The 15,561-nt window shown below is 45.8% G+C and overlaps 1 protein-coding gene across 1 annotated transcript; it reads left to right on the top strand.

Annotated features, from left to right (window-relative positions):
• The first annotated feature begins 13,362 nt into the window (after positions 1 to 13,362).
• LOC103626407 (auxin-responsive protein SAUR19) lies at positions 13,363 to 14,610 on the top strand. Its single transcript, XM_008646812.3, has one exon. The coding sequence runs from the start codon at positions 13,667 to 13,669 to the stop codon at positions 14,057 to 14,059; it is 393 nt and encodes a 130-aa protein (XP_008645034.1). The 5' UTR covers positions 13,363 to 13,666; the 3' UTR covers positions 14,060 to 14,610.
• Positions 14,611 to 15,561: the final 951 nt, after the last annotated feature.

The following is a 15,561-nucleotide window of genomic DNA, read 5'->3' as shown; positions in this document are numbered from 1 at the left end:
GAAGCAGGAGCGCTTTTCCTTTGCCTTGTTCTTGTTTGAGTACTCCTTGCGTCCTTTCAATGCGATCTTGAAGTGCTTTATGATTAGAGCCATCTCATCCTCGTTTAGTCCAGCCGCCTCAACTTGTGCCACCTTGCTAGGTAGCGCCTCCCTGCTGCTTGTTGCTTTGAGAGCAACGGTTTGAGGCTCGTAGATGGGCATTGGGCCATTCAATGCCTCATCAACGTATCTTGCTTCCTTGATCATCATACACCCGCTTACAAACTTTCCAAGTATTTCTTCGGGCGTCATCTTTGTGTACCTAGGATTCTCACGGATTGAATTCACAAGATGAGGATCAAGAACAGTGAAGGACCTGAGCATAAGTCGGACGACGTCGTGGTCTGTCCATCTCATGCTTCCATAGCTCCTGATTTTGTTGACTAGGGTCTTGAGCCTGTTGTACGTTTGCGTTGGCTCCTCTCCCCTGATCATTGCGAACCTTCCCATTTCGCCTTCCACCAACTCCGTCTTGGTGATCATGGTGGCGTTGTTCCCCTCATGAGAAATCTTGAGGGTGTCCCAAATTTGCTTGGCGTTATCCAAGCCGCTCACCTTGTGGTACTCGTCCCTGCACAAGGATGCTAGCAAAATAGTGGTAGCTTGTGCATTTTTATGGATTTGCTCATTAATGAAAACGGGATTGTCAGTACTATCAAAAAGCATTCTGTTTTCAACAATCTCCCAAATACTTGGATGGAGAGAGAATAGGTGACTAGGCATTTTGTGACTCCAAAATGAGTAGTCTTCTCCATCAAAGCGCGAAGGTTTCCCAAGTGGAATTGAAAGTAAATGAGCGTTGGTGTTAAACGGAATACGAGAATAATCAAAAGAAAAGTTTGAGTTAACCGGTTTCTTTTTCTCGTTGTCGTCGTCTTTTGGGGAAGAAGAAGACTCGTCGCTGTCGTAGTAGACGATCTTCTTGATGCGCCTCTTCTTCTTCCCGTCTCTTTTCTTATGACTTGAGCCAGAGTCTAAGGGCTTATCATCTCTTGGCTCGTTGACGATGGACTCCTTTGTCTTGTCGTTGACCACCATCCCCTTTCCCTTAGGATTCATCTCTTCGGGCGATTAGTCCCTTGCGTGAAGAGAATGGCTCTGATACCAATTGAGAGCACCTAGAGGGGGGGGTGAATAGGTGATCCTGTAAAAATCAAATACTTGTAGCCGCAAAACTTGGTTAAGTGTTAGCACAATGGAATCAAGTGGCTAAGGACCGAGCTCTTATGAAACACAATAGTCACAAAGAAAACAAGCACGAGAGACACAGTGATTTATCCCATGGTTCTACCAAGTATAACACTTGCCTACTCCATGTTGTGGCGTCCTAATGGACGAGGGTTGCACTCAACCCCTCTCAAGTGATCCAATGATCGACTTGAATACCACGATATTTTTCTTTCTTATACTCTTTCCCGTTTGCGAGGAATCTCCACAACTTGGAGCCTCTCGCCCTTACAATTGATGATCACAAATAAGCACGGAAGTAAGGGTGGGAAGAGCAACACACACAAGATTCAAAGCACGACCACAATCACGCACACAAAGCCACAACTTGAGCTCACAACACAACTCAAGGAGTTCTCTACTCAAATGGTGCTCAAGTCACTATCTCAAAGAATCGAATGCGCGAGAATGGAGTCTTGGTGCTTAGAGATGATCAAAGAATGCTTGGGTATATTCTCCATGCGCCTAGGGGCCTCTTTTATAGCCCCAAGGCAGCTAGGAGCCGTTGGAGGCAATCTGGGAAGGCAATTCTTGCCTTCTGCGCCTAGGGGCCTCTTTTATAGCCCCAAGGCAGCTAGGAGCCGTTGGAGGCAATCTGGGAAGGCAATTCTTGCCTTCTGTCGGGTGGTGCACCGGACAGTCCGGTGCACCACCGGACAGGCACTGTTCAGTGTCCGGTGCAGATCACCTTCCTAAAATGGTACAGCCGACCGTTGCAGAGTTGTAGCCGTTGGCGCACCGGACACTGTCCGGTGCCTCCTGTCGACCATTGGAGCGAGCCACGCGTCGCCTGCGGATTTGGCGGCCGACCGTTGCGCTGGCGGCCGTTGGCTCACCGGACAGTCCGGTGCACCACCGGACAGCCTGGTGAATTATAGCCGTACGCCGCCGCCGACTTCCCGAGAGTGGCTAGTTCGCCAGAAGCCAGCCTGGCACACCAAACACTGTCCGGTGCACCACCGGACAGTCCGGTGTGCCAGACTGCGCTGAGTCTTGGCTGCTCCAGCCAAGTCTTTTCTTTTTCTCTTTTCTCTGATTCTAGCACTTAGACAAATATATTAGTACACAAAAACCAATGTACTAAGTCTAGAATCATACCTTATTGTTGATTCGCACTTCATTCATCATTTGGCACATAATTACTCACTCAAAATGTGTTGAGCACTTAATCACCAAAATATACTAGAAATGGCCCAAGGGCACATTTCCCTTTCATGATGTGCAACCACAGGAACAACAAGAGCAAGATCAACCATCTTCCTCTACAATGGTGCATCCCCCAACTTAAGATGATGGCCAGGTTCCTCAAGAAGAGGCGCATGATCAAGGGGGAGCACAGGAAGAACAAGTTATGGAGGAAGAAGCACCACTGGCCCCTCCAACTCAAGTCCGAGCGACGATCCAAAGAAATCACCCTGTCGATCAGATTCTGGGTGACATAAGCAAGGGAGTAACTACTCGCTCAAGATTAGCTAACTGAAGTAGTGATGAATTTCTCCTGTCAACCACTTAGGAAGAAGATCCTGGAGCATCAACATCTTTGGCTTGTACCCTTGCTTGTTCATGAGAGACAAATGTATCTTCATTTGCATGCCTCTCATCTTTTTCATCATCTTGTGGTACATTTGATGAGGAAGGACTGTCAATGTTTTGCACCTCTTCTTTTATTGCTTCCCTAAGTGGCTCATCACCTACATCATCAAGATTTTCAAGTGCTCCTTGGGAGCCATTAGTCTCATCAAATTCCACATCATATGTTTCTTCTACCACGCCAGTGGCATGATTGAATACTCGATATGCTTTGGACTTTAATGAATAACCCAATAGAAAACCAATATCACAATGTCTTTGAAACTTCCCTAGGTGATGGCGTTTCTTGTAGATGTAGCATTTGCATCCAAACACCCGGAAGAAGGAGACGTCTGGCTTTTTCCCATTTAGCAGTTCATAGGGAGTCTTCGCAAGTAGCCGGTGAGGAAATAGCTTGTTTGATGCATAACATGCAGTGTTGATAGCTTCGGCCCAAAACCTCTCCTGTGTGTTATACTCATCAATCATTGTTCTTGCAAGTGTGATCAAGGTCCTGTTTTTCCTTTCAACAACTCCATTTTGTTGAGGTGTATATGTTGCGGATACTTCATGCTTGATCCCAATCTCATCACAGTACTCATGAATGTTGGTGTTGTCAAATTCTTTATCATTATCACTTCTAATCTTCTTGATCTTGCAATCAAATTCATTTTGAGCTTTCTTGGCAAACTTCTTGAATATAGATGCAACTTCAGATTTATCATGGAGAAAGAACACCCAAGTGTACCTTGAGAAATCATCAACAATCACCAGACAGTAGAGGTTACCACCAGCACTTACATAATTTGTAGGTCCAAATAAATCCATATGAAGTAGTTCCAGTGGCCTTGATGTTGACATGAAAGCTTTTGTAAGATGTGTGTTAGCAACTTGCTTCCCAGCTTGACATGCACTACAAGGCTTGTCCTTTTCAAATACAACATCCTTTAATCCTCTAACCATGTCCTTCTTTAATACCTTCTTGAGTGTGCTCATCCCAACATGTGCAAGCCTCCTATGCCAAAGCCATCCAAGTGATGCTTTGGTGAAGAGGCAAGTTCTTAAGTCTGCATCTTCTGAGGTGAAATCCACTAAGTAGAGATTGTTGTATCTAAATCCTTTGAACACCATTGATTCATCATCCATTTTTGATACAATAACCTCTGTTGGAGTGAATAAGAATTGAAGTCCAAGATCGCAGAGTTGACCCACTGATAAAAGATTGAAGCTCAAAGGTGCAACCAAGAGAACATTTAAAATTGATAAATCATTTGAAATTGCCACCTTGCCAAGTCCTTGAAATTTCCCTTTTGAATTGTCCCCTAATGTGATTTTGTCTTGTCCATCAACATTCTCATCAAGTGAGGTGAACATCTCTGGGTTGCCTGTCATATGTTGTGTGCATCCACTGTTGAAAGGGAAATGTGCCCTTGGTCAATTTCTATAGTGTTTTGGTGATTAAGTGTCCAACACAAATGTTTTGAACTCCTTGTGTGTTAAACAAGCAAAAGGTGCAAATCAAAGACAAAGTATAATTCTAGACTTAGTACATTTGTTTTTGAATACTAATGAGGTTATCTAAGTGCTAGAAACAACAAGAAAAGAAAACGAAAAGACTTGGCTCGGCGCAACCAAATTCAGCTCAGTGTGGCACACCGGACTGTCCGGTGGTGCACCGGACAGTGTCCGGTGGTGCAGGCTGGTCTCCGGTGAAAAGGCCGCTCTCGGGAAAAGATCAGCGACGTACGGCTATAATTCACCGGACTGTCCGGTGGTGCACCGGACTGTCCAGTGAGCCAACGGTCGGCCGCGCAATCCGCACGCGACGCGTGGCCCGCAACAACGGTCGGTTGGGTACACCGGACTGTCCGGTGTGCATCGGACAGTGTCTGATGCGCCAACCGATCCTGAGGACCAACGGTCGGTTGCGTCAGAAAAGGAAGGAGATCGCGCACCGGACAGCTACAGTGACTGTCCGGTGGTGCACCGGACTGTCCGGTGCACCACCCGACAGAAGGCAAGTTTGTCCTTCCTTGTTGGTCTTCAACAACTACTAGCTGCCTTGGGGCTATAAAAGGGACCCCTAGGCACATGGAGGAGAAAAACAAGCATTCACTAAGCATCCTAAGGCATCCAGACTCTGTTCCCGCGCATTTGTTTCGTTGTGTTAGAGATTTGAGCTCTATTCGAGTCGAGGACTCCCGTGTTGTCATTTGAGCTCAAGTCTTCTCTTGTGTGCGTGGGTGTGCTGCAATTTGTGTCTTGTGTGTGTTGCTTATACCAACCTTACTCCGTGATTTCATTGTGATCTTTGTTGTAAGGGCGAGAGACTCCAACCTTGTGGAGATTCCTCGCAAACGGGAATAATCATCCAAAGGAAAAGTCATGGTATTCAAGTTGATCATCGGATCACTTGAAAGGGGTTGAGTGCAACCCTCGTCCATTGGGACGCCACAACGTGGAAGTAGGCAAGTGTTACTTGGCCGAACCACGGGATAAAAATCACGTGTCTTGTGTTGATCTCTCTGTGATTGTTTGTGTTCACAAGAACTCGCTTCAAGTTATTTAGTCGTACTAACACTCATAATTAAGTTTTGTGGCTATTAGTGTTTGAATTTTACAGGATCACCTATTCACCCCCCCTCTAGGTGCTCTCAACTGTCAGTAACCCAATGGCTCCCACCGGTCTTGTAGTTCACCTACATCCACAGACAAATCAAGCTTGAGTTTTGAGGGCCCTATATTGCATAGGACCAGTGACTCTCTCAATCAAGGACTTTGCAACCCAAATTTGTCTAGGTCTACTCTTGCTTGGTGGACCTAGGAATGTAACTTTGACCTTTCCATTTGCAACTTTTCTTAGAACATAATGAGCATTGAAAGCAAATGGTCTTGAGTGCTTAGGCAAGGGAGTTGGTGGTTTGGCTTTGCAGTTGTGGGCAAAGTGACCTTCTTTTCCACACTCAAAGCATTTGATAGGCTTATGAGTCTGCTTTGGCTTGTATTGAGTAGTTGCTTTCTTTTGCATAAAAGCATTGTATCCAATACCACTCTTGTTGTTTTTCATGACAGTGTTCATGAGCAATTCATTTTGGAGGTATCGGTCCTTGTTGAACTTTTGCACACTTGTTGCAAGATGTTCATTTTCACTCTTAAGTTTCTTGACCTCATTTTTAAGCCTTTCATTATCCACTGCCAACTCATTGTTGAAATCATTACTCTCAATAGCAACCTTTCCTCTAGTAGTTGCATCAGTCAAGTATCTCTTCAATTTTTGGTTGTCTAAAGTCAAGACTTCAACTTTTTCGGTCAATTCATCATGTAGACTAGTTTGCTCTCCTTGACTCAAATCATCACATGAGGTTTCTACATCAATCTTAACAACAGGGTTAATAGCCTCATGTGTATTGCAAGATAAAAGTTCATTTTCAACAAGAAGATTATCATGATCAAATTTAATCTTAGTATAGTCTTCCTTGATTTTCACTAGTCTATCTTTCAACTCCCTATTAGCTTCATTTAACTTGTCACATTTATCCTTAGCATCTTTTAGGGAGGTTGTGAGCTCATTTACAGTGGATGACATAGTTTTGTTTTCTTCTTTCATTTCATCACTAGCTTTCATAACTATGTCATATTTGGCATTCAAAGATTCATTTTCATTTTTCAACTTATCACATTTAGCTTTTGACTTCCTAATGATTTGAGTGTATTCTTTAAGCAAGTCAGCTAGTTCATCATAGGAGGTGAAGCAAATTCCTCATTACTATCACTATCACTATCATCAGTAATATCAATATCATTTTGTACCTTTCGTTCACCTCTAGCCATGAGGCATAGGTGAGAAGTCGATGATGGCGATGGTGGTGGTGAAGAGAAGTCACCAGCGATGGCAGCAACTTTTTCATCATTTTCTTCTTCACTTGAAGAAGATCCACTTGATGACTCAATGTCAGTGAGCCAATCACCAACAATATATACATTTCCATTCTTCTTTTTGTGGAACCTCTTGTGCTTCCCATCCTTCCTCTTGAAGAATCTCTTTTCCTTTTTCTCATCATCGTTGTCATCTTCTTTCTTGCCCTTGAACTTGTTCTTCTTGGGCTTGTTACATTGATGAGCAAGATGACCAAGCTCTCCGTAGTTGTAGCAATCCATCTCAGAAATGGGCTTTCTCTTATTGGAAAAGAATTTCTTCTTTCTTGAATCAAATTTGATGCCTTCTCTGTTGAGCTTCTTTAACATCTTGGTGGTCTTCCTCACCATCAAGGCAATGTTAGTATCAAGTTCATCATCGCTTGAGGATTCTTCCTCAATTTGTACTTTAGCTTTTCCTTTTCTTTCTTGATTTGCTTTGAGAGCCAAATCCTTTCTTTTGGAAGATGACTCATCCTTGTCATTGATGTGCATGTACATCTCATGAGCATTGATCTTTCCCAATATCTGTGTAGGTGTGGTAACTGAAAGATCCATTTGATGCAGCACAGTGACAATGTGTCCATATTTGTCAATTGGGAGGACACTGAGAATCTTCCTCACAACATCCGGTTGTGAGATTTGAGTAAGCCCCAAGCCATTCACTTCCTCTACAAGAATATTGAGACGTGAGTACATAGCATCGGCATTTTCATTAGCAAACATTTCAAAAGAATTTAACTTTCTCATAGCAATGAGATATCTCTCCTCACGCTCACTCCTAGTTCCTTCATGTAGACCACAAATGTCCATCCACAAATCATGAGCATTTTTATGATTTCTAACTCTATTGAACACATCTTTGCAAAGGCCTCTAAAAAGGGTGTTTTGGCCTTCGCATTCCATTTCTCATAATTAAACTCTTCACCTACAAGATTTGCAGGATCTCTAGGTTCGGGAAATCCTTGTGTGGCGGCTTTGTACACACCAATGTCTATAGCCTCTAAATATGCTTCCATACGAATTTTCCAATATGGAAAATCATCACCATCAAAAACAGGAGGAGGTCCATCCCCACCGGACATCGTTACTCTAGCGGTTAAGCTAATCTAAGAGCAACAAGGCTCTGATACCAATTGAAAGGATCACGATGCCCAAGAGGGGAGGTGAATTAGGCTTTTCTAAAAATCAACACTAATTAAAACCTAAGCAAGAGCCCAACTTCACCCCAACAACTAGCACTAAGAGAATAATACTAGAAATACAACATGCTAAGACAATACTTCAAATACTTGCTAAACAAATACACAATGTAAAATGCTTGAATTAAGTGTGGAATGTAAAGCAAGGTTTAGAAGACTCCTCCAATTTTTCTCGAGGTATCGAAGAGTCGGCACTCTCCACTAGTCCTCGTTGGAGCACCCACGCAAGGGTATCGCTCCCCCTTGGTCCTCGCAAGAACCAAGTGCTCACTACGAGATGATCCTTTGCCACTCCGGCGCGGTGGATCCCTCACGACCGCTTACAAACTTGAGTCGGGTCACCAACAAGATCTCCATGGTGATCACTGAGCTCCCAACGCCACCAAGCCGTCTAGGTGATGCCGATCACCAAGAGTAACAAGCCGTAGACTTTTGCTTGACCAAGAGAAGCCTAATGCAAGTGGTGTGTGCTCTAGGTGGCTCTCGCTAGCGCTAATGAGGTCCAAATGTGGGATTAAGATTCTCTGATCTCCTCACTAGACTTTTGATGCTTGCAATGCTCTTTCAATGTGTAGGAATTAATGTGGGCAGCAAGACACTGAATATGGTGGGTGGAGGGGGTATAAATAGCCCTCACCCACCAACTAGCCGTTACAGGCAATGTTCTGCGCATGGGCGCACCGGACAGTCCGGTGCGCCAACGATCGACTCCAACGGCTAGTTCTGACAGCTAGCTGTTGGGCAGATGGCACACCGGACAGTGAACAGTCACTGTCCGGTGCACTGTCCGGTGCGCTGTCCGGTGCGCCACTAAAATTCCACTCGGGAACCTTGTGCTCTTGGGTTTCTGCGTGGGGAAACCCTTCCCTTGGGCCAGCATGGCCCCACCTAGCAGAGGGTGCACCGGATAGTCCGGTGCACACCAGACAGTCCGGAGCCCCAAGGCCAGAAACCCTATTTTCTGTTTTATGCTGTTTTCAAATTGGTTTTCGTTCTACCTTGTGAGTATGTTCTAGAGTGTCACCTAGCACTATATGTGAGTGTGAATATGCAACAACACTACACTAGAACTCTCTTGGTCAAACTACTCATCGACAACCCCTCTTTATAGTACGACTAAAACATAATAAAAGACCTAACTAAATCATGAGTGTCCACAACTCCTTGAAACTCGGACTACGTAGTCCTTCACTTTTTGTTTTATTGTTTTAGCCGTCGCTTCGAGTTCTTATCTTCGGGATTGTTTTCACCGTTGTAGTACTTCTACCTGTAATGCGACCTAACTTACCATTTGTCTTTGCAAAACATATGTTAGTCACATATAACATTATGTTGTCATTAATCACTAAAACCAACCAGGGGCCTAGATGCTTTCAATCTCCCCCTTTTTGGTGATTGATGACAACCCTACAAGTTTTGTGAGAGTAGTTTGTTTTGAAATTTCTATCAATAGAAAAGATGGTTAGTTGTACTCAGTAATCTTTAACAGAAAAAGTGTGTAACATAATAATATGAATGAGCGCATACACATCATAAGTTTCTTGTTCATATATAAAAGTGAAATCAAATCGATGAACAAGAACTAGAAGACTGGTGATAACATATAAGGTGAAAACATAATACACACACAGTCAACATGAGCATCGAGAGTATATAATAGAGTTTGTGAGCCAAAAGCATCATACAAAAGTGAAGCTAGTACAGAGAGTAACAAGCACATATATTACATCAAAATGACTCTCTACTAACTCCCTAACTCACCCTAGATCTCACAACTCATATCTCTCCCCCTTTGGCGTCAAACACCAAAAGGGAACCCGAACCTACACATCAGAAGAGGGAGGAGGAGGCGGGGGCGCATCCGGTCGCGGTCGAGGCAGTAGAGCAAACGACAGCTGTGGGTCAGAGTCAGTCTCGGATTCAGGATCTGCTGTAGAAGCTGGAGCTGGTACTGACTCAGACGGAGGCTGCGCTGCAGGAGCTGCCGGAGCCGAAGAAGTCACAGACACCGCCACAACAGCAGTGATAACAGCAGGAGCTGGTGGCACTGGCGGCTGAGAGCTGACGGAGCCAATAACCGGCGACGTGAAAACTAGGGTGACCGGCCGGAGCGGAGAGGAGGAAGGACCAACTGCAGGAAGAGGGGTCCTGGCTAAATAGCTGGCACAACAGGAGCCTGAAGAGGTGGAGGCGGTGCTGACTGAACTGGGGGGAATCGGCACGCCGGTGTGCTGAAGCATGAGAGTCATGAATGCCCTGTTCTCAGCTCGGTCCTAGAGAAGCTGCTGCTGTAGAGTATCCTGACTGTCCTGAATCGTCTGAAACATCGAGAGCATTCTCTCGGACATCTGCTGCTGGACCGCTGCCAAGTGAGCCTACTGCTAAGTAAGAGTCTGGAGGATCGCCGCAAGAGCAGGGTCAATGGCAGGAGGGGTAGCAGGGGCAGCACCACTGGAACTCCCAGCCTCATGATCATGAGTGCGTGGAGGCATAGGAGGCGGAGGCAGAGGTGGAACCCCAAAGTCGTCATCATCATCATCATCAGGGACTGCTGCGCCCTGAGTCTCGAACTGGTGAAAGGTGGTATCCTCGGCCGGAGTATCAATCACTGGAGCAGGTGCCAGCACAGGATCCTCTGGAGCTGGACGGTAGGCCCCAAAGAGGAGGCGAGAGACCTCAAGAGTACCCTGGAACTGTGGTGGCCGAATCAGCTGAGCAAAGATGTGACACAGATAGTGAGCATAAGGTAGCTGACGCCGGGCACGAAGTCCATCCAACACGGTGTCCTCGATCTCACAAATGAGGAAATCCACAACGTCAAACTCAGAGTGACAGTCCGGTGCCGCACCGGACAGGTACTGTGCACTGTCTGGTGCGCCTCTAGCGGCTGCTCTGCTCTGCCGCGCACTGTTTGCGCAATGTTCATCTGGAATTCAGCTTTCGGTCGTGAAGTGGTCGTTGCTCCGCTGGTGCACCGGACAGTCTGGTGGCACACCGGACAGTCCGATGAATTATAGCGGAGCGGCGTCTGAGAAACCCGAAGCTGAAGAGTTTGGAGTTGTACGGCCTGGTGCACCGGACAGTCCGGTGCGCCAGACCAGGGCACACTTCGGTTTATTTTGCTCCTTTGTTTTTGAACCCTAACTTGATCTTTTTATTGGTTTGTGTTGAACCTTTAGCACCTGTAAAATATATAATCTAGAGCAAACTAGTTAGTCCAATTATTTGTGTTGGGCATTCAACCACCAAAATTACTATAGGAAAAGGTTAGACCCTATTTCCTTTCACATAGGATGAAGAAGAGGCCAACATCTCCAATGGCAAAGCTAGTGTGGTCAGAAGGCTGGCATGAAGAAAGAAAGTCAGAATGAAAGAATTGATAATTGGCACGCCAGGTAGGGTCTCTCGGTGAAACGATGCTCGAAAGCTCGATGGATCTCAAGATCATCACGACATTCATGGTAGGATCAACCTTAATCTCTTATTCCTAGGTTTGCATGGCGGATGACTTCAGCAAACTCTATAGTTGCTTATGGAGACTGTAGAGAACCAAGCATCCATAGCTCTTCATCAAAACCCGATAGATGATCTCATCGAGAATTTTGGTGCATTTTTTATTTACAGAACGAGGAAGCAAGAGCCAACCTAGATAGATTAAGTTCAACTCCAATACGACTTAAAGCTTTATATTTGGTTCGGCAATTGAGACAGCTAGTTGACTAACATATACTCCATATGTTATGAATAAGATAGATTAAGGCTACTTTTAGTTCTGCTTTTTAACCTGCTTCTGCTTTGAAAAAGCAGAAGTTGAACAAAGAGGTTCACCTTTTATATAGCTACTTTGTAAAAGCAACTTTTTTGTAGTACAAACTTTTACTACATACCCACATTCGTCAGGTTAGTAAAGAGCTATGGTGGTAAATAGAAACTAAAACAGGATTAAAAATAATTATATGTTATAATAAGTAAAATAAAAAATATTTTTAATAAAAATATAAAAATAATTAACAATTATTAATAAACTATTTTAATTAAAAAATATTAGAAGTTATTAGATATATTGGCTAAGAGATGTAGTGAAACAAAGTGCATATAAACAGTATACCGTTTATTCATAGTAGATAACTCACACCAATTTGAACCAAACACATTTTAGCTTTTTCACAACAGTCGATTTACAACAGCTTTTTTAAGGTAGACAACAGAAAGCAGTTTTTCTCACGATAGACATCAGAATCAAACACACCCTAAGTCGACATCCAAGATTGAATGAGAATGACAGGCATAAAAAAAGATGACGACGTCCACAAATATCTACATACATACATCGTGACATTTTTTTTTTCTTTGTCAAAACTTATAATGCTGGTTTATCCTTATCCGCAATGACCTCATATATAGATGTATAGGTATGGACGAGGGAGTAATTACATCTAGGAGAAAATGAAACCGAGTGCATGCACAATTGTCTGGCACTACCGTGTATACCTAAAAAAAAGGTCTCCCGCCAAGCTAGAACGGCACGTACGGCCGTTTAATTAGGCGGCTCGTCGTTGGCGCCGATAGGAGGACGCCAAAATGTCTAGTACTGGCAAGTACTCCTCTGTGTACTTGCCGGGCGATATACACGACCGGCCGGCCTCCGTTGTTTGCCAAACAAAACAACCATATGCATGCATGGTGGTGCAAGTGCAACAACTCGCCAGGCCATTTAAGTATTTAACACCAATGTTTGTATCTATCATTTATTTTAAGATGTAATGATATTATGATACGATCGTCGTGGTATATATATGTGATGACCCTGTCAATCTCGAAATAAAACTAATCTACGTGCACGCCACGGTACGCGTGCAAATTTCCCGTGTGCCACGGAACCCCTACTTATTAAACAAAGGTGACGAGTGCCACGGAACCGTACTTATTATATATATAAAAAAACAAACACCATGGTCGCAGTTGAACGAGAGGGCCCCCTCTCGCCTCGCCCTGCTCCGCTCCATTTGGCTGCTGCTTATCACCTATCACGGCCTCACGGGCGTCTCCTCTCATCTCATCTCATCCCATCTCTTGGTCGGTCAACCCGTCATCATGCGTGAAAAAAATATATGTCTAATTTATTTTCCATTAACAAATGAAAATTCCACGGCGTGCCGCGTGCAAGTACGTCCATTGATCAGATTTAATTTGTTTTCACAATTTGGAAGCAGATCGAGCCAGGAAAGTTCCCTGCAGCATGACATGCATTACCGAATATTACTACTAGTGTTTAAGAAATTAATCAATGACTCGATTTTGTTTACATATTTAATAATTTAATCTGGTTTATTATATCACCATGACGAACGACCATTCACTTCACCCCTAGTATAAAAGACCGTCTCTCTCCCCCGTTGGCTGCCGCGAGCCTCCTAATCATACGAAACAAGAGGAGAGGAGAGGAGACCACGTCCTCCGCGGAGTGCTTGGTCGCCCGCCACCAACTCCAACAAGACAGCGGTCGACCTCGCCAGAACCCGCAGCCATGGCGATGCCCCACACCCACCCAATTCCAGCTTCTGCTGTGGTTACCTACTACTAGCTAAGCCCTCTGCGCACTCGCCCGGCGTTAGTTGTTGCGTACGTACGTGTTCACGGCTGCACTCGCCCGGCGGCCACGCTACGTATACGTACGAGTACGACCGACCGACCGACGACGCACGAGTGACACGATGATGGTGATGGGCTACTTCCGCTCGTCGACGACCAAGTCCGCGACGGCGGCGGCCAAGCAGAAGGCGAGGACGACGCGCGAGGAGCTGGGCCTCCGGGAGGCGCTGCTGGACCAGCCGGCGGCGGCGGAGGAGGAGGGCGGCGTGCCCAAGGGCTACTTCGCGGTGTACGCCGGGGAGGAGTCGCGGCGCCGGTTCGTCGTGCCCACCGGGTACCTCCGGGAGCCGGCGTTCCGGGACCTCATGGAGCGCGCCGCCGACGAGTTCGGCTTCGCGCAGGCGGGCGGCCTGCGCGTGCCGTGCGCCGAGGAGGACCTGGAGGACCTCCTGCGCCGCCTCCAGCGCAAGAACGCCGCCGGGAAGGGGAAGAAGAAAGCCACCGTCTGCCGGTAGATGCCGCAAGCTAGCTAGGTTCCTTCTTAATTGTCTGTAACGATCTGCTTGTTGGCGTGGTGCGTACGCGTAGATCAGATCAGATCGGTTCGGTTCAGTCCTGGACTCGAGGATCGATCGATCGATCGATGAAGTTCTTCTTGTACAGAATGCAAGCAAGCAAGCAAGCAGCCACATGCATGCATGCATGCATGGGTCGTAGTAGCGTAGCTGAATGCATGGCGTGTTGTTGGTCCCGTCCCGTGAACTGTGGAGAAAGAGTATACTAGTACACCGAGAACTCCTGGGGGAATTCAGCTTTTTGTTTGTTTTTTCGTCTAAAACTCGTGAGATTCGATCTGGTTCAAACTCCATCCTTCCAAATAGGCCGTAAGACGATAGAGCTCTATTGCTTCAGTTCATGTTGTGTTCTGTTCAGGCTTTCAGAGGATCAAAATGAATCCATGTCTTGTCATGCTGTCCTTACAGGAACCGAGAAAAAAGGAAGCCCTTTTTCGGATTTGGATTTGTACTATTTTTTTATATTATGTTATCACGAGCTCGATTTGTTATTTTATTTGGTTTTGGTTGGAGATCTGTGATGATATATGGGGGTAGTGTAGTGTGTCTCCACGGCACGCTCACATTCATCAATCCATCAGTGACGGACTCTTCTTACGACCTCTGCTCCATACTTGCGCCAAAACTGAACATGGACCCCTGCATTTGATGCATCACTAGCTACTTAACGAAAACTGTTGCTTAAAAGTACAGAAACGAACACTGATCGATTCGATATAAACCAAACAGATCTGGATCCGAATGTCCTTCTCGCTTCATTATGAAGCACAGCATCGAGCAGTTTCCGGAAGATGAGCATGCAATGCACATCTGGAAGTGAAGTGTAGCCACTCAATTAGAGGAACAGCAATACTGCCTCTTCATCTGGCCCCCGTGTAGATTGATTGGTTCATTGGTTGTGCTTGTGAACACTCAGCAGTGGCAAATGCTGGATGCAGGATTTCAGGTACGATGCTCCAAGGCAGGCAGGTCCATTTCAGAGCAGGTATGTACTCGTTGCTTCTCTACTAGTCGAAGGGAAGTCGATGCGATGCGGGCCTTGGCCTAGATTGCAAAAGAGAGGCCCAAACCCACCCATGGGCTACGGACTACAGCAACTCAGCCGTCTGCCCGGTGCGCACCAGACTGTTGTGTCCTGTCACGTCAGTTGTTCGTTGGAGTTGATCGTTTGATTCGTCTGTCCCTATGGCGCACCGGACAGTCTGGTGCGACTGACTTTCTCTGGCCATTCTGACCTTCTGTCCTTTCTGACCCAGTGGCAGTCGACCGTTGGAGAAGGTGACCATTGGTCGTGGGCTCATCGGACAGTCTAGTGTCACATCGGACAGTTCGATGAATTTTAGCCGCGGTGCGCTGAGTTTTTCCGAGAGCGGCCTATTCGTCGGACGCGCCAGCCTGGGCACCGGACACTGTTCGGTGCACACCAGATAGTCCAGTGCCCA

Source organism: Zea mays, chromosome 5, assembly GCF_902167145.1.
Source record: "Zea mays cultivar B73 chromosome 5, Zm-B73-REFERENCE-NAM-5.0, whole genome shotgun sequence".
Classification (NCBI taxonomy): Eukaryota; Viridiplantae; Streptophyta; class Magnoliopsida; order Poales; family Poaceae; genus Zea; species Zea mays.
The sequence above is the reverse complement of the archived record's forward strand: the minus strand, read 5'-3'. Positions and strand labels throughout refer to the sequence as shown.